The sequence below is a fragment of the Akebia trifoliata genome, chromosome 14 (assembly GCF_017979445.1).
Source record: "Akebia trifoliata isolate Shusen 1 chromosome 14, ASM1797944v1, whole genome shotgun sequence".
NCBI classification, from domain to species: Eukaryota; Viridiplantae; Streptophyta; class Magnoliopsida; order Ranunculales; family Lardizabalaceae; genus Akebia; species Akebia trifoliata.
In genome coordinates this window covers 33,308,575-33,334,296 of record NC_141388.1, presented here as the reverse complement: position 1 = coordinate 33,334,296, position 25,722 = coordinate 33,308,575, and the positions used below count along the sequence as shown (strand labels likewise).

The following is a 25,722-nucleotide window of genomic DNA, read 5'->3' as shown; positions in this document are numbered from 1 at the left end:
AGGCTACAATCTGACAATCATTGTCTAAATGTCATTTTGAGTGATAGTGACACTTTGAGACGTAACGATACTGAGAGGTACGGACTAAGATTGATGGTCTCAATGTTTGTGTTGATGACATGGCCTCGGATCTTGTGAGTGGGGATCCTTTTTATGCAAAACGAGTGAATTTTGATCAAAGTGTTAGTGTCTAAGACTTGGAGACCCGCCTTGATGCATTTCTCTCTTCATATAGCTAGATGTGGTTTCCTTGTATTTTTTGCTTCTTAGCTTTTGTTTCTACATGCTTGAACAAAAGAATGTAAAATTATGCGATGAACTGAAAAAAAAAATTTGGTATTATTGGTCTCAGATACATCTACATTTTGTTTTGAAAACTATTATTTTGATACAAATTCTAGAATTTTCCTCATAAACCAAATTTTTATTTATTTATGTTTTTAAGATTTTTTTTAAGATTTTTGAGATATAAAACAAAGTTGAAAGAAAATAAGTGGATTATGTTTTTGCAAAGTTGATCAAGTCAACGGAAGTTAGGACATGTATAGTCAAGCCTGAACACCTTGTAATCATCATGGTAAAAGGTCAAGCAAATCATGTGGATCTATTCTTGGCTTTTCCTAGATCCTTTAGACTCATTCCCTGAAATTCGAAAAGTTTGACTTTGGAATTTGAGGGAGTTGAGGTGAAGGATTAGGTTAAATAAGAGGTACAACAGAGGTTGGTGGATGATTTTCGAAACAAACTCTTGGTAATTTTTTTTTGTTTTTCTCTTTTTAGTTTTTTTCTATTTTTCTTTAAACTACCCTTCTGTTAGAACTATCAATCGTGTTATCCTCTCAACTTTTTCTTATCCTTTGAGATGCAAGTCGAGACTACTTTTTCTCCTTCTTTTCTTTTTTAGCCATTCACAATTTATACTCATGCGGGTTAGGAGATAACTAATTTTTTTCCTTTTTTTATTTATTTCTTTCTTTGACTGGCACTTTTTCTTTTTTCTTTTTTTGACAATGAATCTTTTCTTTTTATTGGAAAACTAGTTATTCACCTAGTTTACCCCTAGTGTATTCTTTAGCTTGCCCCAGTTCTGAGTAGTCAAAAAAATGATCATGCTCAAAAGGGTTTGACTAAGAGATATTTTGGTAAAACCTAAAGAGAGAAACATTTTCCTCTCGTCATTCTAGGTATTAGATCCCAGGCATAAAATTTTTTTACCGTGACAGTATTTGATGGCTTAGGGAATTCTTCACCATCAAATATCTATGAGGATTAGTTCACCTACTATCATCACCTTCTTGACAATAAAGGGACCTCGTAATTCAGCTTGAACTTCCCTCTGGATCTTCCTGTATTGAGAAGATCTTATTCATAACTAGGTCACTCGATTGAAATTCTCTCAGTCTGACCTTTTTGTTGTAAGCCCATTCAATTCGCTTCTAATTGAGCTGACCGTGATATATTATGACAAATCTTTTCTCTTAAATTTAGTTGGTCAAAACATGCCTTCGCCCATTCAGTTTCTTCCAACTCTGCTTCCATAAGGAATCTAAGGGAAGGAATTTCTACCTCAATTAAACGGACCACTTCCATCCCATAAATGTGTAAGAATGGCATTGCCCCAGTAGAGGTTCTGTACACACATGGAACGAAATGTAATATTGAGGCCAATTTTTGTAAGTTACTGACATTTTCTCTATGATCAACTTAATGTTCTTGTTTGTTGTTTCCACTACTCTGTTCATTTTTTTTTTCTATGAGCCATTGATCTATGCTGCTTTATTTGAAAATCTTTACAGATATTTCCTCATGTCTTTATTTTTTATATTGAAGACATTATCTAATATGTGGACAATTGGTAGGCCATATCTACAAATGATTTTCCGCTTCAAGAATCTGATGACATACCCTTTAGTATCATTTGTGTAAGATATGGCTTGCACCCACTTGATGAAGTAGACGAAGCAAGCAAGATAAACTTGTGTCCATTCAATGTTTTAAGATTGATCAGACCAATAACATCCATGCCCCTGAGTGAGAAAGGGCATGGTGATGTCATGTTGTGTAACTCATTTGCTGGTGCATTGATTTTATTTGCGTAAATTTGGCCAAAATGACATTTCTTGACGTGCTGAAAATAGTTGCTTTCCATTGTGGACCAATAATAGCTTATACTCACCATCTTTCTTGCTAACATGTGACAATTTATGTGAGGACCATAGACTCCTCCGTGGACAACCTCGACGAGATGCTTGGCTTCATCCCCTACGGACCCGAATTTTGTTCTACTCTCTAAAATACCTTCGCAAGATCAGTTTTCAACTTTTTTTTGTAGGTTTTGGTTCCCTTTGAGTTGGAAATTGACTTTGGGGACTCTAAGCCATTAGAACATGAATCATAAGGTTGAAAATAAAGGTAAAAAAGTCGCATACTTACCAAAGGAGGGACTTCCTACTCTATTACATGGATATTCATAAAAACCTTACAATTTGACCTTCAAGGGCTAACATGGACTTACCAAGCTCTAAGGTGTTGGCACACAATCCATTGGGATTTATTTTCAAAACACGTGTCCTAGAACTTCTGACCGAAGGCTATGCATTATTGGCTATGGGTAGGTTGGAGATTATCAAACTTCGAGCATCTGTGCAAGTCAAAGTAAACACTTTATTACTTGGTGATTGAGTTGGATGTTTTCGTCTTCTTTTCCCAAGGTGAGCGACTTGAAGGCGTAAGATTACTTGGATCCAAGGCAAAAGTATTTTTATAAGATAGGTGATTTGTGTAATTTCTATGATCAAGAGTATAAAACTGCATTTTAAAACACAAAGTTATGCTAACTTTACTAAATAATTTGTCCAAAATAAATAAGAAAAACAACCCCAATTACAAACATTCACAACAAAAGAATAACAAAAGCAAGTTCGTGTTTGAAATTTAACCAATGGTCAAATAAAAATCTGGTTTGAACCCCCATCTAATCCCCAAGGGAGTCGCCAAGCTATTGATTACATTCGATTTCTTGGTTAAATTTTAATTTGATTTTTTTAATTTGAGTTTGATTTTTAATTTAAATTTTCAATGGGCCGATTAATTTTTAATTTGAAATTTTAGTTGATTTTGAATTTTAATTGGCCGGGTAAATTTTTATTTTAGATTGATGTTGATCTAATTTTACTTAATTTTTTTATTATGTTTTCCCTAAGAGTTGGTGATTTCTCTTAAATTTCTGCAATGGCGGTACTTTCGAGATTTTTCGGAGGTCCGAAATTCATAAGGGGTATTTTCGTCATTTTGTTGATTTTTGCAAATTTTTATGAATTTTGCATGAGGTTTTTTTCAATTTCAACGTGATTATTTCTAAGTTTCAAGGTCGCATTTTCCTAGCTTAACGAGGTCTTTAAGTTATCGAACTGTATAGCAAACCTAAGCGTATGTATTTGCTAAATTGAGTGTAAGGTGTCGAGTCGTAATGAGTAGGGGAGATGAAAGGATAAGAAAAGGGAAAGATTGAGGACAGTACTCACAAGCCTTTGACTTCTTTGCGTTCATCATTTGGAATTCATGGCAATCAGGTGAAAAATTGTTAAATTAGGCAAATGCAAAAATATGGTGTCTACTATAACCGTAGGCTTAGAGTACAGTCTACTCTACTCTCTGTGTTCTCATCTGGAAATCTCTCAACTTGAGATATTAAGTCTAGTTCTTTCAGCTCTTCTATTGTGTTACCAAAATCCATGGCACTGCAAGGTAAAGGAAAAAAATGATGATGAGAGAGAAGAAAATTGAAAGAAAGATAGATAGATAGAGAGCTATATCCATAATCTGACCTCTTACCTTTGGACTGTAGTCATGATCGATCATCTTGATTGGGCGGGTTCCGTGCCTAACACCTCCTGAAACCCGTAATCTAACCTCTTCATACCCATAGACCGATCCAAATATATTTTTAAGCTATTTTTGGTCCCTAAACCTAAACTAGGTAGTAACTCCAAATTATCAGAAAGTCCCCCAATTTATTAGTACAATACATTTTATTATTTAGTAAAAAGCGTTGAGGTTCTTTCATTTGCCAAAGAGTTGGTGAAAGTAGGCACGAGTGGAGAGGCAGGTGAGGAAGTACAGGTGTGGAAGTCAAGTCTAGTATTGTTTTCGTAGGTGAGTAAGAAGCAAGAAAGACACCTACAACCAGGCTTAAAATTAGATTTGAGAGTGGCCCTTAGTCCTTATGGCTACTTGATTGATTCGATTTAAAGTCTTCTTGAGAAATTCCTTGGGTCAAACCCATTTTTGGAAGGTTCTTTATACTCTCGAGCTCGATCAAAGCAAAATGGGTTGTCTACAGTTGCCTTTTTCTCTGAGAGTTTCGTGCAATGTATCATAACTTTGTAAACTCAAACTTCTTTTTCTCTGGTCAAGATCGAGCCTGATTGATTGTTTTCATATCAATTTAATGAACTCAAATTGAATCTCTCAAAGCCAAGAGTTGGTCTTCTTACACTCGGAGTCCGATAGGGATTCGACGTAAAATTCTAGGCTTCTTGGCTCGATGTATGGTTCTCAAAGCTTTTGAATAAAAAACTTTGTTGGTAAGAAGCAGGACTCTTGGAATTTTTTGATAGAGAATATAATTTGAAAGTATAAATTTCAGTTTGTGTTCACTAAAGTAAAAAAAAATTGAATTTGCCTTTAGCGTTGATAAAACTTTCCAAACTAGGTTTTACCTAGGACTTTTTTCCGATGATCGAACATCCACGAATAAATTGAAAATCTGCCTTGTGAAAATAAATGTCTTGCTATTTTGTTTGACTTCTTTTTTTTGCTTTTTAATTATTTTTTCAAATTTTTTATTTTTTTCTTTTCTCTAACTTTTGCTTCATTTTTATTTTCTTTTGCTTTTTTTTTATTTTTTGTCCTTTTAATTTTCCCTTTTTTTTTTTGAATTTTTTAAACCTTGTGTGTTTGTGAAACTTTCATTTATTTTACCTGAGTTTGGTCGCTTTCACATGTTTATCTTCTATATGTTTGCTTTTATGAAGTTCTCTTTTCTTTGAAATAAAGAGAATTTTGAAAATGAAAGGGAAAACTCCATGGGGATTGAATCATAGAGAAATTGATAACTCATCGAAATAAAAACACAAAACTTTTCGAGAAGAAAAGCTTTGGTTCGTAGGTCACCCCCCAAAATGAATTATGCAGCTTTAAAACCCAAAAATTGACTTTTGAACATGAAATTTGAATATTTTCTTTGAAAACTCTACGATTCTCTTGCCCTAAAATGAACTTGGACCTACCAAAATGCCCAATAATGAGTCACAATGAGATCGGAGAGGGATCCAATACTTTGGGGTCTACTCTCCTCAACCAAAATCAATACTCACCAACTAAACCTATACCACTTAATGGATTGAATCAATGTCGACAAGCGAAAAGGAAAAATGGCTTGGTGAAAACAATTTAGGTTTTGTTTTGTCTTCGTATGAAGTGTAGGTGAAATGGGATTTGATCTAAGCTATGGTTGGGAGTTGGATTTTAGACTCAAATGTGTGTCAATTTGGGAAATAGGCTCTCACTTTGATGGTTGACAAATTTGAGAAGGTCCTCGGATTATACTTCTAAAACAAGGTAGTCTTCCGACCCCATTGATCTAGTTATCAGAATAAGGTAATCCAGAGAAGCTAGATTTGACTATCAAAATTCTTCACATTCGAACACACATTTTCAGGTACTAAACCGAATATCCGATTTAATGCCCTAACTTTATTGATGGTGAGTCAAATTATATCTCCTAGGGTGGATAAGTTAGTGGATCCCTCTTTGATTAATGATATCTCTCAAGTTCGACAGGATAGTTGGCTAGCTCCAACTATTTTAGCTAAGCTTTTTAGGGATTTGACAACTTGTGCTGTTGAGAGTCACAATTTTTCTTGGGGTGTGCACCCCTTTCGTAGGTAAAAACATGAAACATACTTATTTTCCTTTTTTTTTCAAATTCTTTTCCTAAATTTTTTGAATTTTTATGGATTTTTGGTTTAAAAGAACTTTATTTTTATTATTTTTTAATTACTTCCCTGTTCCGATGTAGCTTTGGCTATTCGATCTTCTCTTACAATGTCGATTTAGTGTCCATGATGTCTACGAGAGAGTTTTTACTTTTCGTCGTTGGGAAGGAGAATTGGTACACTTACTTTTAGTCCATAAAAGAAAGCATGATTAGATGGGTTGGTTCTTTTCAAAATTCTGCCCTGCCTTCTCTACCTTTTAGTGATTGTCATTTCTTATTTTGATTCATCTATTAATATGATCATATCTAGGGAGTCCATTTTCCTAAGGACTTTAGTAACTTGATTGGAGATTTTGATTCTTCAGATACCCCTTACGAGATCAATTTTGTAAGTTTTGGCAGAACATGGAGATTTTTCGAGCTCCCATTTTTGCACCTCATGATTTTGCCTAGTACCAATTTTGAATCTGAGAGGTGATTGATGGTGGTCCTCTTCTTGCCCCTAGTCCTCTCCTTAGTTTGTGTATTTCTCGCATACACAACTACTATAATTGGATTGAGGAGCTTCAAGTAGATCACCAAAATTTTGAACGCATTTGGTTTCAATCTGAGCATAGGCTATAATCTGGCATTGATCGTCTGAATGTCATTTTGAGTAACAGCAACACTTTGAAACTTAACAATCTTGAGAGGCACCAGGCTGAGATTGATGGTCTCAATGTTGTGCTCTCGATGATGACATGGCCTCGTATCTTGTGATAACGAGTGAATGTTGATCAGATTGCTAGGATCCGAGACCTGGAGACCACCTTGACGCATTTCTCTCTTTATGTAGCTAGACGTGGTTTCCTTGTATTTTCTACTTCTTATTTTTTCCTTTCTAAATGCTTGAACAACAAGGATGTAAAATTATGCGATGAATTAAAAAATATTTTTTTGGTATTAACGGCCTCAAAAATATCTACATTTTGTTTTGAAAGCTATTGTTTTGATACAAATTCTAGATTTTTCCTCATAAACCACAAATTGATTTTTTTTAATTTCTATGTTTTTAAGATTTTTGAGATATAAAACAAAGTTGGAAGAAAATAAGTGAATCATGTTTTTACGAAGTTGATCGAGTCAAGGGAAGCTAGGACATGTATATGTCAGGCCTAAACACCTTGCATTCATCAAGCTAAAGGGTCAAGCAAATCATATGAAGCTATTCTCGACTTTTCCTAGATCTTTTAGACTCATCCCCAAAAATTCAAAAGGTTTGACTTTGGAATTTGAAGGTGGATGATTTTCGAAACAAACTCTTGGTAGATTTTTTGTTTTTTATGTTTTTCTTTAAACTACCTATTTTTTAGAACTATCAATTGTGTTATCCTCTCAATTTTTTCTTAGCCTTTGTGATGCAAGTCAAGACAAAGAATGAAAATTATATTATTTTTGGCACTTTTTCTCTTTATTTTGTTTTTTTAGCCATTCACAATTTATACTCATGCGGGCTAGGAGATAACTAATTTTTTTTCTTTTTAGATTTCTTTCTTTCTTTGAGTGGCACTTTTTCCTTTTTCTTTATTTGACTATAAATATTTTCTTTTGATAGGAAAACCTAGTTATTCACCCAGTTTGCCCTCGATGTATTCTTCGGATTCCCCCAGTTTTGAGTGGTCAAGAAAATGATCATGCTTAAAGGGGTTTGACTAAGAGATATTTTGGTAAAACCTAAGGAGATAAAAATTTTCCTCTCTTCATTCCAGGTATTAGATCTCAGACAAAATATTTTTTTACCATGTCAGCATTTAATGGCTTAGGGAATACTTCACTATCAATCTCTGTGAGGATTAGTATGCCTACTATCATCACCTTCCTGACTACGAAAGGACTCTCGTAATTCAGCTTGAACTTCTTCACAACTAGGTCACCCGGTTGAAATTCTCTTGGTCTGACCTTCTTATTGTAGGCCCATTCAATTCACTTCTAATTGAGCTGTCCGTGATATATTACGATGAGTCTTGCTTATTTCACTCAAGCCGAGTATTCATCTTATTGCCTATTCACCTTTTTTTTTCTTGAATTATGTGATTTTTTGTTGTAGTTAATGATATGATGGTGATTAAACAAGTTTCTTTAGTGGGTTAGTTAAATACATATCCTTGGTGAACTAGAGTACTAGTTTTGTAGACCAAGTTCTATCCAAATTTAAAGTAAAATATATTTATTACTCTTTGTAAACCTATAATCATTTATATATATTTTTTAAGGGAGGCATTCAATTATGTGATGCAGTTATTTCTTTTGTTAGAAGGTAAAAAAGTGCTTATCTCGAACATATTAATACGTTGAATGCATTGATTTTCTTATGTGGATGTATGTATTTTACTAGAGATCTTCTGTTTATGATAGAAATGGTTTCTTATCAGGTATATATGTCATAATTCCACATGTTTGAAATATAAAAGAGGTTTTGTCAAAAAAAAATTTCTAAGGAGGTTTACTTTTGGTCCAATTATATATATGATCTATTCCTTCAATTTATTGTAATGTAATCATTTGTCAATGATCTATTCCTTCAATTTATTGTAATGTAATCATTTGTCAATTGTTTTATTTGCAGGCAAAGACATATGATGTAGAACTTATCAAAATCTCTATAATCAAGACTTTTTTTTTTATGATGAGTTGAACAATTTATGTTGGAATATTGTATTTAAATTAATTAAATTTGATTTTTGATTTCAATATTTATTGGTGATGAAGATTTCATATTCTCATTTAAAATATAAACATATTCATGAAAAACAAGTATATATATAAAAAGAATTTAATCTGCAACATAATTTTCTTCACTCTACACATGTTGGACCCTCCAAACTTGATAACCAAATAAATCTTTGATGCCTTGTATCCATGACTCCAATTGCCATGGAAGAGACAATCCCAACAGACAATTAACTATGACAATAGAGTCAGATTTGATGATAATTTTCCTTCCAAGAATATTGAAGTCGCTCATAGCATGATAAGGAGCACGCACTTCAGCGGCATTGTTTGTAGATTGGCCAAAATATCAATACCCTTACAATGTGAAAAAAGACCAAATTTGACGGACCAAAAGGTCAAATTGGCATCAAATTTTTCTTTATCAATTTTTTTTTTCCGCTGGGCTGTAACTGTCAAATTTATGAATGATGGGAGAAATTCGACAGCTCTAAGCCGTCAAATCTGGGAACATCAAGAATTTCGACGGTCCTAGACCATCAAAATTCAGTTTCTAAAATTCGTGGGCCTTGGCCTGTCAATTTTTTCTGTCGAATTTTCCAGTTTTCACATAGTGCCTGCTTGGATAAAAGTATTGTTTTCATCCCTCATGATACCACAACCTATTGCATTGCTTGGGTTCCCATTGCACACCCCATAAATATTGATTGTCCACCAACCTTTGCAAGGTTTTTCCCAAGCCAACACAAGACTATGTCTGGGGAGAATAATTTTTATGGAAAAAACCAAACTCCACAGATTCCTACTGTCTTCCGAATTGCAACTTCGTTTTGATTGAATCTGACCATCAAGTTTTATTTACCAATACTGAACTTTGGAAATAATCTAGTAAGCTGACACTTGCACCTCGTCAAAAATAGCTTTGTTACTTGGAATCCAAATGCACCACATTGTTACCAATGGAATCCAGGACAACACCATTGACGATTGAGACTTGGTTTTGTTGAACCAATAGCTCAAAGACCCAATTTTTTTTTTTAATTAGGGATAATGTCTGAGAGATTGGCTACAAAGAATATCCATACCTTGTGTGCCACCTTACATTTGAAGAAAAGGCGAGAAACATTTTCTTTGGCTTGCAAACAGAGATGGCACCGGGAAGCAAACATAAATCCCCATTTCCTTTGAACTGAATCAACAGAGCATCATGGAAAATTTTCCACACCATCATTTTCAATTTTGTAGGGACTTAAGCATTCCAAGCCAAGTTCCATGTATAATGAGGAATGTCTTTCACTCCAATAGAATTCGAAGACATTTTACAAAGAAAAAGCTCCTGAACAACCACTCGCCCAATCCAAGAATGAAACCATCTTCATTTTAAATTTTCGGAAGAAAGAAGGGCTTTAAAGTGGTGCATCGCTTCTTCACCAATTTCCTCAGAATGATCAAGCATGAGACCATCTTCATTTTTAATTTTCTTGGTAGTATTTCTAGTCGGCTAGATTTTTGCGGACATGTGAAAAATTTAGTGTTTTTATCACCATACTTAAGCCAGTCCACTCTTCACTTCTGTCTCGAAAGAGATTCCTTGTGATTCACCCACTTGTTATAATTAAGCTTGGCTTTTCAGCATTCCTCGTAAGTTAGGTTAAAAGAGGCTCAAGACCTTTGCTTTGGGTCAAATAAGAGAGAATTAGGCTAGATGACATGTAAATATGGATTTAGATTTTGGATTTTAGTGTCATTTGGCTTGAAAGTGTCTCCAACAACCTATGGATAAGGTAGTCCTTGTTCACAAGTTCTAAAGGATTCACTAGGTCGGATAAAAGAGTGAAAACCTTTTGAAATGAGTCTAATTACATTGAATACCATGAGAGTCTCTTGAATTTAAGATAAGATCAATGGGCACAAGAGTAAATCACCCCTTCTTTGACTAAACAAGATGAAGTTAAGGTGGTAATTCAACTTATGTGAGGACCGATACTGGACTAAGATTGTTAGAAGATTTGGAAAATTACTTGAAGACCAATGTGGGAGAATTATTAGAGGGTTAATGAACGGATAAGAAGGTGAAATGGGGGGATTTCTTAGGGGAAAAATCAGTTAGAAGGGATTTAGAGTGTCATTTCCACTAAGCAAATTTGAGCCCACAAGATATGTAACTACCAGACAAAATTGGGCCTGGGTGTGTAAAGGACTGTGCAAAATTACGCTTGGCTGTGGGTGAAGCCATACTGTGCAAAAATTAACATTGGCCTTGGGTGAGGCAAGGCCAGCCTCAACTGACTTGGCCAAGGGTCACCCACGGCCAGGCTTAGAATCAGACTTTAAAATGACCCTTGGGCTTCGTGGCTTTTTGATTGATGGACTTTAAAACCTTCTTGGAAAATTCGGTGGGTCAAGCTCAAGCCCATTTTCCAAAGGGTCTAACTACTCTCGGGCTTGATCCAGGCAAAATGGGTTGCTTACAATATCTATATGTATGAGCCAATACAATCCAATATTTTAACCCGAGGAGACTATGACCTAGAAAATTGAATGTTAGATTTTTTCGTACTTGGGAGGGAGTTCAATGCACATCTTCCTAAATATGGATAAGATGAGAGGAAAAGCTTTGTTTTCTTAGGGATCCATATAAAATTTCTTTGTATCAATTTTTAGGGAATCTATATGAATAATTTCTCAATGCAATCATGCATTGAATATCCAAAGTGGGTTGGATTTAGTTGGGCAGATTTTATGTTACTTTGGGATATTTTTAAGGTTCAATAATCCAAGTTTATCTCATTGAAGTTTGGAAGAGCTTCTCAATCTAATTCCAAATTGAGGAAACAATTGTTTTCATGAATCCATACACAAACTATTTTTCAATAATTAAAAAAACAATCACACATTATTTCACGTGCAATTTACAAGTTATTAATAAAAGGAAAATGATATAAAGGAGGAGATTTAAAAGAATTTCATACAGGGAAAACCCCAAAAGCATCTCCATAATAAGCTTTAGGGGCTAGAAAGGGCACATCTTTAATAGAATCAATTACAAACTCATCAATTGCACATTCTCATATTTTTCCTAATTCATTATAACCCAATTTTAGATTTTTGTTACTTACCATATTTTTATAGATCTTATAAAGAGTTATAATATCTAATATTTCTTAGGAATTATATTTATTTAGTTTCAAAGATATGAAAAATTGATTCACAATGTTTCGAGGTCAATATTTTTTATCAATCTTGGATAATATCGATATATATCAGCCGATACAGTCCAATATTTTAATCCTTGGGGACTATGACCTAGAAAATTGAATGTTAGATTTTTTTTTTTGTTGGGAGGGAGATCAATGCACATCTTCAGAAATATTGACAAGATGGGAAAAGAACCTTAGTTTTCTTAGGGATGCATATAGAGTTCCTAAGGATCAATTTTTAGGGAATCTTTCTGAATAACTTCTCAGTGTAATCATACATTGAATATGCAGATTGGGTATATTTTATATTGCTTGAGGAGATATCTAAGATTCAATAATCCAAACTGATCTCATTGAAATTTGGAAGAGCTTTTCAATCTAATTCCAAATAGAGGAAACATTAATTTTTTTTATCAAGAACCATACACAAACTATTTTTAAATAATTAAAAAAAAAAAACAACCACATTATTTCACATGCATTTTACCAGTTATTAATAAAAATATAAAATGATACAAAGGAGGAGATTTAAAAGATTCTCACAAAGGGAAGACCCCCAAAGCATCTCCCCAATAAGATTTAGGGGCTAGAAAGGGGACATCTTCAATAGAATCAATTACAAAAACATTTAAGTCGTAATTCTTTTTAAAAATCATTAATTGCACATTCTCATATTTTTCCAGAGTCATGCTGGAGTAACATTGAAATGTACATCGATTATGACATTGCTGATGTGGAGGTGCACACATAACTGTGGACATCAAAATTTTAAAGAGGCCCTCATAAATTTTATAAGTCAAAATAAAGTCCCTAACCTCACAGTTAGGCCCACAAGTCTAAATTGAGGATCCATTAATCGGAACGGGCTTCATATGTTTGGGTGTGGGTTTTCGTAGATAAAACCCATGATCTAACTAAATCAAGTGATCCACATATTAAATATTGGGCCTTATACCTAAATAAATGAGTTTGGCCCAATAATAATCCATAGAATCCTTAAATGGGATTTGGACAAATTTAGCCTTTTAAATAAATCAATTAAACCTCTTTAAGTTAGGGGTATAATTGGAAAGCTAAATTATCCTTAAGTCTATAAATACAAGAGCCTCTCTCATTGAGGGGGGATCTGGATCACTTTCTTTCAGAAGGCAGAAGCTCTCCCTCTAGAGAAGAAGAAGCACTCAAGTCCTCATCCAGAGACAAAGCAAGGTTCTTCAGAGATCCGGACTCCGACTAAAGAGAAGATCAAGTATAAAGCCCTTCTCTAGAAGTCAAGAAAACGTTCTCAGCCGAAAAAGCGCGAAGCCTGGAGAGAAGAAAATCTATAGAAGCCTCTACAGAAGATTAAACACAAAGCAAAGTAACCGTCCAAGCAACCTTCTCAACCGATAAAGCGCAAAGCTCAGAGAGAAGAAAAGCTACATACGTCATCATCACTATTTTTGTACTTGACTGTTAATCAGAGGAAACACTGAGATCTGTATCCACTTTTCATCAAAAATCAAAATAATCATTTGCAATTATTTTTCACGGATCTCGAGGTAATTCCGTTGAAATTTATTGTCGACAAATTTCTGGCACGCCCGGTGGGACCATCTCAACCTCTCATCTTTCAGTCAACTGCAAGAACATCACCTAAAGCATCGATGGCATCTCGCAACGTCAACGCTATCGCATCTGCCGCTATTGAGAAATGTAAGAAAATCCTTTCTTCCAATCTTGAATCTGATCAGGTTACTAGTCGCGATCATCATGTGACACGAACAATGACAAAGACTGGTGGAATCAAGCTAGTGGAGCCTCTCCAGCATCACTCTAAGAAACGTGCCACAAAAACGGCACTCACCACAAAAGAATCGTGGGCAGACGTGGTAGAAGATGACTCGTCAGATTCTGGATCTGATTCGAAGTCAAGCGAGGGATCGTCTAGATCTTTATCGATCACTTCTTCGTCATAAACTCACACCTCTATCAGAGCAGTGATGACAGCTGGAGCGTTAACAATGGAGGAACAAGTTGCCCAGATGGCAGACACCATAGACAAATTAACAAAAGCAATGGAAGACAAAGACATTCAGATTGCAACCCTTGTTAGTTGTTTGGAACATAAAGACAAGGAGAATGAATCGAGTGCTGGACCTTCGCATCCTCCAGGATTCACCCCTGAAGCGTACATGGCTCCGCACAAAGAGGAACAACGAGCAGACTATTCTGGTTCACGAAAAGCTACTCGAGATCCACCACAAGGATCTGTTGCCTCACTTTCTGTTCAACAACTACAAGCAATGATTACTGACACCATTCGTACTCAGTATGGGGGCATGCCACAGTCCTCATTGGTTTACTCCAAACCCTACACTCAACGCATCGAACAAATGCGTCTTCCGATAGGATATCAACCACCAAAATTCCAACAATTTGAAGGAAAAGGCAATCCAAAGCAGCATATTGCCCACTTCATCGAAACTTGCAACAACGCCGGTACATTCGGTGATTTCATGGTAAAACAATTCGTTCGCTCCCTTCATGGTAATGAGTTTGATTGGTACACCGACTTGGAACCCAATTCAATAGACAGTTGGGATCAACTTGAAAGAGTGTTCCTCGACCGCTTCTACAGTACTAGAAGAACAGTAAGTATGGTGGAGCTCGCTGCCGTCAAACAAAGGAAAGATGAACCAGTCATTTAGTACATAGAGCGATGGAAAAATCTTTTCCTCAACTGTATGGATCGACTCTCCCAATCTTCTGCTATCGAGATGTGTGTTCAAGGGATGCACTGGCAACTCCTTTACATCTTGAAAGGAATTAAGCCACACACTTTCGAAGAGCTAGCGACTCGAGCCCACGACATGGAGCAGAGTATAGCTGTGCATCAGACTTCACGCCCAAGCGAGCCTCGTAGACAAGAAAAGAAGGATGGCAAGTCTTTCAAAACTAAAGAAGTCTTGTTTACCACCACCAGCAAACCTGTCAAGATCACAGGTAAAAGAAGAGAAGATCAGCCGCTAACTGATTCAACACAAGAAAAAGGAAAAGCTTAGAAAACTCTCAAAGAGCTTGAGGCAAAGAGTACCCTTTTCCCGATGTTGACGTCTTGGGCATGTTTGAAGAGTTGTTGAAATTAAAGCTCATTGAACTTCCAGTACCCAAACGACCCGAGGAAGCAGGTCGCGACAATGATCCGAAATATTATCGCTATCATAGGGTGATTGGTCACCCGATTGAAAAATGCTTCGTCTTCAAAGAGAAGATTATGGATTTGGCACGTCAAGGGAAAATTGAACTTGACTGTGTCGAAAATGTTGCTACTTCCAACATGACCTCTGTCACTTTTGGATCTTTTAATCCAATACTCTTGACAAGTCAGTATGCTACGCAGATTCCATCTCCTTAGATCACCAAAGTTTTACCTAAACCATCACAACTCATATCCGTACATTTTGATGTTGAAAAGGCCCATCCCACGCTAGGGGCAAGGCCACATTAAAGAAAAATCATCACCTTTCCTACTCACTTCAACAAGGACCACAATCTCATCCGACTTCAAATTCAAAGTCGAGTATCTAACAGTCTACTTCAGTTGATGACGAAGGGTGGATAGTTGTCACTCGTCGAAAAAGACGTCCTACATATGTGCCGACTCCTTCTATTTCGAAGTCAAAGAGAAAGAGAAGAAAGTCAAAACCAAGTACAGGGTCAAAGAAATGAAAGAGAGCAACAAAGAAGAAGGCTTTCCGAGTTCCGCCCGCAGACCCCGAAGACATCCTTCAGCAACCTCCTCGTCTACCGATCACACTTTTAGAATTCTTACCCAAGAAGCTCTTAAAGGAAGTCTGCACGGTTTCATGTCATCAAGTAGAAACAGAAATGCTAGAAGATGATGTCGGTGATAGGCCCGAAAAACATCGTACTACTTCTAGTGAGGGAGATCAACGACTTGAGAAAGATAATAGCACCTCGGAAATAGAAGATTCACAAGTCGACGTGATTTGTCCAGTGAATTCCAAAAAGTTCAGCTTACTTCAAAGCAAAGCTCAACTGATTCAAAACAGGAAATTCAACCTGACATAGATCCACAACAAGACAGTATGTGTATGGCCACAATCACCTTCACTGACTAGGATCTCCAATTGGGGTCTCGACCTCACAATAGGCCTCTTTATGTTACAGGTTATGTGAGAGAAACTAAAATTCAAATAATCCTCCTGGATTGCGGTTCTGCGGTCAACATCATGCCAATTCATACTATGAAACAAGTTGGCATCTCATTGGATCAACTTGCTCGCAGTAAGTTGATGATTCAGGGCTTCAACTAAGGAGGTCAAAGAATGATCGGCATGATAAGAGTCAAGCTTTCTATCGCAGATTTGGAGTCAACAGCACTATTCCATGTGATTGATTGTAAAACTTCATATCACTTGCTTCTCGGCCGACCGTAGTTGCATGAAACTGGGGTAGTACCATCCACGTTACATCAATGCTTCAAATATTACCAAGATGGTGTGCAGAAACATGTGATAGCAGAAGATCAACCATTTGATAAGGCAGAAACGTATTTTGCAGATGTGAAATTCTATTTTGAAGGGGATGTCATTCAAGAAGCACTTCCAATTTCGGTACCTCCTTCGAGTAAGCAAAAATCTGACAAAGGAAAGCATGCTATGAATGACGCAGATAAGATTTCTCCCGGTCCTCTATTTCAAAAAAAACGAAGTAAGAAGAACCAGAAACTCGACAGATGAAAGTGGGTCAATCAATGGAGGACGCGTCATCCACAGTTGTATTGCCAACCCCAATGCTTCACATCAGTCAGGACCAAAACTCCATCACAGTCTGAAGAGGATGGGATTTTACTAGCCTATTATGGTGAAAGATTCTTTAAACCACGCAAATAGGTGTAAAGCTTGTCAATTTCATGGAGATTACATTCGTCAACCGCCTGAGCCATTGCATCCTACAATCGCATCTTGGCCCTTTGACGGGTGGGGACTTGATGTAGTTGGACCACTCCCAAAATCTTCAAGACAACATCTTTATATCCTTGTCGAGACTGATTACGTTTCTAAATGGACTGAAGCAGTTCCCCTTCGAAAGGTCAAGAAAGAAACAGTAGTCGACTTCATCAAAAATAATATCGTCTTCCGTTACGCCATTCCACGATATATCATGACAGATAATGGGAAATCTTTTAGTAATACGTTGATAGATCAATTCTGCATGAAGTTTAACATTAAGCAGAGATGTTCTATAATGTACAACGCTGCAGCAAATGGACTCGTCGAAGCCTTCAACAAAACTCTCTGCAAGCTTCTTGAGAAGGTTGTCTCAAAATCTAAAAAAGATTGGCATGAACGAATTGGGGAAGCATTATGGGCATACAGAACCTCATGCCGCACCTCCACACAAGCCACACCTTACTCATTGGTTTATGGAGTTGAAGTTGTTCTCCCATTGGAACGACAAATACTTTCCTTAAGGATTGCGATCCAAGAAGGTTTGACCTGCAATGAGAATGCTAAGTTACGTCTGGCTGAACTTAAAGCATTGGACGAAAAAAGATTGGAAGCACAACAACGGCTAGAATGTTACCAAGCCAGTCTGTCACGTGCATTCAATAAGAAAGTTCGACCACGTTCTTTTCAAGTTGGCAATTTAGTTCTCGCTGTACAACGACCAATCATCCTCCCACACCATTCTAGAAAGAAGTTTGATCCGAAATGGGATGGGCCTCATGTAGTGAAAGAAGTATATACTAATGGTGCATATCTTCTTGTAACACCAGAAGGATTACGTCTTGGCCCAATTAACGGCAAATTCCTCAAAAGATACTATGCTTGAAAGAATGCGCTCCCCAGCACGAGCCTAAACTGTTTGACGATGCTCCCCAACATGAGCCTAAACTGTTTGACGTTGCTCCCCAACACGAGCCTAAACTGTTTGACGATGCTCCCCAACATGAGCCTAAACTGTTTGACGTTGCTCCCCAACACGAGCCTAAACTGTTTGACGATGCTCCCCAGCACGAGCTTAAACTATTTGACAACGCTCCCCAGCACGAGCCTAAACTGTTTGACAATGCTCCTCGGCATGAGCCTAAACTGTTTAGCAATGCTCATTATCGTACGAGTTTAAACTACATAATACTCCTGACCCGCATGAGTTAAAACTGTGAACGGTCCAAAAAAAAAAAAAGAATTGAGCTCGCTAGATTGAAAATCTGAGAGGGCGGTCTAGGCAAAACTTAAAGCATCCATCTGAACTACGTTATGGTTTGATCCCGTTTTTGGGTACGTAGGCAGCCTGTAAAGTTACTTCAAGTTCAACCACATCAAAAAAAAAATACTCGTATAAGGAAAATGGGGAATTTTATTAATTTCAAATGAAGTGAACAATGTTATAATTTCCTAAGTCCTATACAGTAAAAAAAAATAATAATAATAAAAAAAATAAAACTTAATAGAAAGAAGTAAGGTTCCAAAACTTCTTTTTCAAAGACTCTCTCTTGGCTTCGCAAGCAGCTATTTCATCATCATCAATGATTGGAGCATTAGATAAGCGAGTACACTCCGCTTCAACAGTAAGTAGAGCCTCCTCCTCTTCCTGAACTTGAGTATTAAGAGATTCTTTATAAGCAACGACTTGTTGTAGTTTTTCTCTGATCTGAGTCACCTCGATTTCTATCTCAACTTCTCGTTTAGTCAGTTCAACTTCTTTATCTTTAACTTCAGTCAGTTGCGTACGTAAACTATCCACTGATTGACGTTTTAGTTGAGCTTCCTGATCTAAGACAGATAGTTGAAGATCCCTATCATCTGCTGACAAAGATGATAAAGCCTTCTCTCATCTTAAAAGATACGCTTCTACTCCAGTTATAAGTGATTCGAAGAAGTTAGTAAAAGGCATAGGATCAGTTCTGAAAGCATTCTTGAAAGAAGAGATGATGGCAGGCATATGAAGTGATTGCCATTCTCTTAGGTTGGAAAAGCCAATATTGAGCATCAACTCAACTCTAGATCGAAGAAATTCATCACGAGTACTATGTAATGCTTGTTGAACTCATAAGTCGATATCACTATCATGCAAAGAAGCTTGTCGAGTTTGGGTAGAAACAGTAAGCATTCCATGTGACTTCGGAACAATCACAGATGAATCAACCAACTTATTAGAATTAGGTAAAACTAATGCGATAGGAACCGTATGTGTAGTTGAAGTTGATGGAGTGCCACGAGAATTCTGACGAGGACATGAAGAAACCTCGTCCCCATCGCTCTTTGAGGGGTTTTCAGTATCAATCAATTTCGAAAACCCTCTACTAAGATGACTGACATTCCAAACATCTCCCATACCCGAGAAGACAGGGAGGACTGGAAAATCTTTTGAGGCGAACAAATCGGCAATGGAGTTTATATTGGTTGATGATTCTGCGAGAACAATTAAATCACAAAAGATTATTAAAAAAAAATTAATAATGAAATTTCTAAGAAAGGAAAAAATTGTGTAAAATTACCTTTCCTAGGAGACATATCATTCTTAGCTTCAGCTTCTTGCTCATCTAGAGTCACACTTGTATCTTTAGGCTCAATATGAGCAACAAGCTTTAAAGAATTCATGGGACTTGATCTATGAACAACTTGTTCTACATCTACCCCAACAATATTGGCTTGATCCGTCTGAGTAGTCGCAGGCGCTGGCAGTATTTTTTTGAAACGCAATTTCAATATAGGTTCTGTAATGCGTATCATCAATGCGAGTGTGTTCTATTCTTCTTTTTCGAGAAGGTTTTTGCGTGACAAGAAAAGCACGACGTGCCTCACGATCTTCAAATCCTTTTCTTTCATTAAAATTAAAGTTCAGAACGGAGACGCTATTTTCAAGAAGACGAAAATCAAGGGCATCCAAATGAGGTAGTACATCTTGAACCCACCAATCCCTATAATTCTTATTAAATTGCCGGTTCATGTTTTGCACTTTTGGAGGAATAAAAAAATTGACTTGACTTTTGGTCTGAGTCAAAGACAACCATAAACTGTATAACTCAATCCCATCCACGGATCTTGTGAAAGGAATCGGAGTTCGAGGGATACGTTGACGAAAGCCTTGTTGACGAGCAAACCTGTGAGGGCTATACATTTCCACCTCGCAAACATCACCATATCGAAATATAACAAATCCAAGACAACAGCTTATCATGAAAGCTTGAACTTCAAAAGGATCATTACCATCTTCAGTCCGCATCCTTCTATGACCTTTTGGTGGCCAAATCTCCTCAGGATGCCATTTAAAATCACTAGAATCTATGGTGCTGATCAGATTCCTCGCATCTTTAGCATTATCTTCCCAATAAAAGTATGAGTTGGAAACACCAGCTGTGCGAACCAGATACGGAGGTCCAAAGTCAGCATCAATGCTACTAAATACTCCCCGAGGAAAATGAAGTCCAACCCACCCAAACAAGTAATAAAGGGGACAATAACTCGTGGAGGCACCTACAACTTTCTGTGTTTTCATAGCCCAATAGGTCTGAGTTAGACCTTTGTATAAACAACACAGAAGTGGAGGTACCAAGCTGAACGTAGTACCTCGAGCCATCAATGCTGCTACCTTGAAAGTGCTTTGACGAATAAGATCACCATTCTCACAGGGGAGAACGAAACGACATAACCATAAGGAGAGGTATGCAGCTGTCATAGCTTCATCTTCAACATTCTGATTTGTAGGAAAATCGAGCCTAATAAATGGATTTTCTCCCTCTTTACGACCTCATTTAGCCAAAGTAACTCGAGAAGAAAAAGGTCTTCGTAATTTTGTTCTGGGATGCTGACGGTCACTACGATCAAAGTAAAATGATTTTGCTCTCTTCTTATACTCTACTGTCAGACGAGGATTAGAAATCCATTCAGCTTTAGTGTACCAGAAATCAAGCCATTCACTGTGGCTAACACAGTCACTCCCATTTTCAAAAATCAGTAAAGCGTACGCCTTGAATAGATGCTGGCAAGAAAGAGGAAGACCTAGAACACCGTTGCAACCCATGAGTTCATCAAAACTAGGCACCACCTCTTCATAATACTCACCCGTGATAGAAAACCCAGAAATCTTCTGCATTTCCTATAAAGAAATGCCAACTTCCCCACGACCCGTAACAAAGGTGTTAGTCTCGGGACATCAAAACTCACATAAAGCTCGATACATGTCATTAGGACAACTGTACTCCTTACTAGCTGCAAATATAGCTTCACTAAGGAAAGTTATCGACTTTCGACTTTCGACTTTGTAGTTTATGGCTCACATCCAAGCTCCAGTCCCAAAAACCACTAAGATATCGAATGTCGCCTCAAGGTTCAATAGCTGAACCCCATCGAGTGAAACGTTGCATGATTTTCTGTGCCAAAACAGCTTGTGGACAATTACGAGTTTGGTCATGATGTGGAGGATGACATAAAGATGGCTGACGCTCTGTATCAATCTCATCTCCAGGGAGTAAGTAGTCAGCTGTTGGAGGATACTCACTTAAAACTGTCATATCAAGTGATGTGTCCCTTTCTGTATCTTGTGCCTTCAAAGGACCAGTCATCGGTATGTGCACAATAAGCTTTAGCTCCACAGATAAAATGTTCCCTCTTCTTGAACGATCGGTTATCATAACATGGGGAAAACAAAGCCATTTTCCCTTTTGAGAAGGATTTGCAGGATCATCTACCCAACCTTCACGCGGTAAGTTCCGTTTGGAATGGTTCTTATTCTTTAAACCTTTGGAAATAATGTCTCTAGCCATCTCTGAAAAAAAAGGGGGGGGGGAGACCAAATACATTTATTAAAAAAAAAAAGTAATATGTCTCATTAAGTATTAGGGTCACATTGATTAGAGATACATAAGAATATGAGTAAAAAAAATCATCATGCTCAATAATGCTCTGATTTTAAAGATTAGCCAACCGGCTCGACAAATGATTCGTCGCATGATTTTCTAACCAGTTAACGTTTGTCAGCCAATTGACATTATGATGCTGCTAGCCAATCGATGTTGTGTACTCTTAAGCATTACTGATAAACAACTACTTTAAAGATTGGCTAACCAATTGGACAAATGATTCGTCGCATGGTTTTTCTAACAAGTTGACGTTTGTCAACCAATTGACGTTGTGATGCTGCTAACCAGTTGACGTTTGTCAGCTAATTGACGTCAGCCACTCCTAAGCGTTACTGATAAACAATTGCTTCAGAGGTTAGTCAACTAGCTGGACAAATAGTTCGTCGCATGGATCTTCTACATGCATAATGCTTGCGTATCGTGATTCTTTTAACCAATTGACGTTTGTCAGCCAGTTGACATCATCCACTTTTAAGCGTTACTGATAAACAGTTGCTTTAGAGGTTAGTCAACTAGCTGGACAAATAGTTCGTCGCATGGATCTTCTACGTGCATAAAGCTTGCGTACCGCGATTCTTTTAGCCAGTTGACGTTTGTCAGCCAGTTGACATCATCCACTCCTAAGCATTACTGATAAACAGTTTCTTTAGAGGTTAGTCAACTAACTAGACAAATAGTTCGTCGCATGGATCTTCTACATGCATAAAGCTTGCGTACCGCGATTCTTTAAACCAGTTGACGTCTGTCAGCCAGTTGACGTCATCCACTCCTAAGCATTACTAATAAACAGTTGCTTTAGAGGTTAGTCAACTAACTGGACAAATAATTCGTCGCATGGATCTTCTACGTGCATAAAGCTTGCGTATCGTGATTCTTCTAGCCAGTTGACGTTTGTCAGTCAGTTGACGTTGTCACCTCATAAGCACTACTGATGAACAATTGCGCTAGAGATCGGCCAACTAGTTGGACAAATGGTTCGTTGCATGGTTCTTCTACATGTACATCGTTTATCACACAATACTTTTAACAATTCAACATTGGCTACTGTTAAGCAGACTAACAGATAAATGTTCTAAAAGTTGACTGATAAGGGTTATAAGTTCTCAATTTGTAATTCTAGTTACAATTTATAAGTAAGGAAATGCGAAGATGACAAAGTTCAAAGAAAATATATGGGAAGAATGACTAAGATCCATACTTTCCTGTAGTTTCGAAGCTATTGCAATTGAATATAAAGAATCAGATCTTTGTATCAATATATTGGTAATCCTGGATCTGTAAGAAAAAAAAGAGAAGTTTCAATATTGATTCATTCGTAAGTTCTAAAAAAAATGAGACCCAACAAGGAGAAGAGATAAAGTATAACAAAATAATCAAAGCATGATTCAAATCACAATCAATTCAAGAAGATTATTTTATATGCTCAAAGGACTCTATTCATATCCTTCAACAAGTTGTTCTAAAAAGAAGAGGATTTTGTTATACTTTAGTGAAAATCACTGTGTCATGGGTGGTCAGACGATGTTTTCATTGAATTAAAAAAAATTTAAGGGAAGAGGTAAAAAAAAAAAAACACCTTTAGAATGAAGTTTCTTGTCAAATTAATCAAATATTATTTGACTTGAATTGATCAATCAACAAAAAAATTTCCTTCTCCCTCGATTATGATGACTCAGACAATCAGTCAAACTCATCAAGTTCAAAAAAAGAGAGAGCCATTCCTTCCAAAATCTATATGGATTTTTTTTTTTTAATAAAGAAGTCGATTCTCATTCGGTCAAACCTTCTAAAGGAAATGCCTCAACTTTTCAAGGGTTAGAAAAAAAAAAACGTTTCTAACAAAACATCATCTTGTCAGTAAAAGCTCTTCACAACAGATCAGTCTTTTGGAAAAATTACTTAGAGATGAAAGTCGAGAAGGTCAAGGTAAATGATTCAGATCCAATGATCATTCCCGAAAAGAAAACAGAGCTTTTCAAAGAAATCAGACTCATTGAACAACGTTGCCCTGACAAGAGCAAAACCATCGTGCTCTTTTTGCCAAGAGATTTCAAAAAAAAAATTTCAAGTAAATCTCAACTATCCGACTTCACAAAAATAGAGGATGGAAAGCCATCAAAACCAAAATATAAAAGTTTTTCAGATAGCTTTTATATTAATAATGAGGTTCAATTTATGGAGTTCTGTGTTGATATCCCATACTCATACTTGCTGCTTTACAAAGATAAGAGCAACAAAGTATCAGATGTGAAATTATGTAGCTCCATGGGTGCTCGGGGAACACAGGATCTGTTTGATGTCTCATTCGATACCATGTTCAGAAAAAAAAAATTTAAAAGAGAAGGAGACAAGGAGTAGAGGGTACCTACAGACACGTAGCGCTCAAGAAGCCTACTTGTTGCTGCAAATCCCTTCAAGAATTAACACTCCAAAACCAATGTGTCGCTGTAAAGCTCTTCAAGAATTAACACTCCAAGAACTGGTGTGTCATTGCAAATCTCTTCAAGAATTAGCCATCGACAGTATCAATCGTGTGCTCTATTTATAAGAGATGAATCCTTTCGAAATCAGCTATCGGTGTTTGAGAAGGATTGAAAGAACCTCACCCAAACTCATTGGATCTATTTGTAGAAGAAAGAGTTCTTCTTGGACACGGTTTTGGGGGCAGAAATGTGAAGAAGAAGAGAAGAAAAAAGAGTTGAGATGATGAAATAGGCGACCAAAGTTCGCCGAAATCGACGGAAGTGGCGAAAAGAACTTCACCCAAACTCGTTGATCGGTTTGTAAAAGAAGGACTCCTTCTTGGACACTGTTGTGGGTGCAGAGATGTAAAAAAGAAGGAAAGAAAAGAAAGCAAGAGAGATGAGGGTCGTCGAATGGTTCAGATCGAAATCCACAAAACCCCCTTCCATCGCTGAAATCTGGGAACGAAGAGAAGGAGTGGAAGATTTGGATTCCAATTTGGATACAACTCATATGGGCACCCCCAATGTTTTACTTCCTAGACTCCAATTCTATATTGACACCCCAGTTTTTTAATTGTTAAACCTCAAAAGGCTTACACAAAGCCGTCAAAAAATTGGTAAAAATAAAAAATAAAGAAAAAATAGTAAATTAAGTTTACTAACTTCGTAGAAAATCAAATCTTGTTAAGGGATTTTGAGGTGACTCGGTCACAACTCGTCGTCTACCTCTCCGAATTAACTCAAAAAAAAAACTTGAAAGATTCAAGAGGTGAGTCAGACAAGAACTCTTAAAGAAAAGAAAAAAAAAAGAAACCTGATCGGGCTGCAATCCAAAAGATCGTACTCAAATTTCAGATTTTTTTTTCGTCGAATGATCGTTCCACCTAAAATCCCGTCATCTTCGTACCTTCGATCAGTTTTGGCTGAGCATCATTATTGGAAAAATGGAGTTAGCTACCCCAAAGCCATTAACATCACCGCTCCCACTGTAGTTGTCAAGTGCAGACCTCAAGCCTCCCATATGAATGGTTCGCCATACAATCTATAGGAGTGGAGGCGATGATATGCTGTGAGATTCTTGAAACATAATATCTTAAAATGAATTTACATATTCTGTACTCCGTTGAAGACAAGAAATAAAAAGGTACAATTACATGCTTTACACATGTATACCATACCCCAATTTGAGGTCAATACAATTGGGCCTTGTAAAAAGTTAATGGGTTTGTTTTAGTTTGATTTAAGGCCAGTCTATAAATAATCAAACCACTATTTCTACGTGGATTGAATGTAAAACAGCTGTAGAGCTATTACCTTTCCTAAGGTGAATGTGTGGAAGGTTGGTTTGATCCAATACCTCACAAATCCATTAAAATGATCCTACGCAACTCAGGTGCACCAACTTTGAGTTAGGATATTTTGAGAGCATGATCTTATGTAACCCAAGTACACCTACAGCAAAATATGAGTTTC

General features: G+C 36.9%; 1 protein-coding gene across 2 annotated transcripts; it reads right to left on the bottom strand.

The window, feature by feature from the left end:
- Positions 1-17,964: 17,964 nt before the first annotated feature.
- On the bottom strand, positions 17,965-25,415 carry LOC147386858 (uncharacterized). Of its 2 annotated transcripts, none has more exons than XM_086424500.1 (3): positions 24,150-25,415; positions 22,983-23,059; positions 17,965-21,690 (listed from the first exon to the last, which is right to left on the bottom strand). In XM_086424500.1, exon 3 carries the CDS (start codon positions 20,599-20,601, stop codon positions 19,534-19,536), a length of 1,068 nt encoding a protein of 355 aa, XP_086280626.1. In that variant the 5' UTR covers positions 20,602-21,690; positions 22,983-23,059; positions 24,150-25,415; the 3' UTR covers positions 17,965-19,533. The 2 variants fall into 2 exon arrangements, with proteins under 2 accessions (XP_086280626.1, XP_086280627.1); XM_086424501.1 differs by having other exon boundaries at positions 24,154-25,415.
- Between the last annotated feature and the right edge of the window lie 307 nt (positions 25,416-25,722).

Bases quoted from the DNA above. Each gene is read 5' to 3' on its own strand.
- LOC147386858 (XM_086424500.1), bottom strand. From the start codon at position 20,601: ATGACAGCTGCATACCTCTCCTTATGGTTATGTCGTTTCGTTCTCCCC.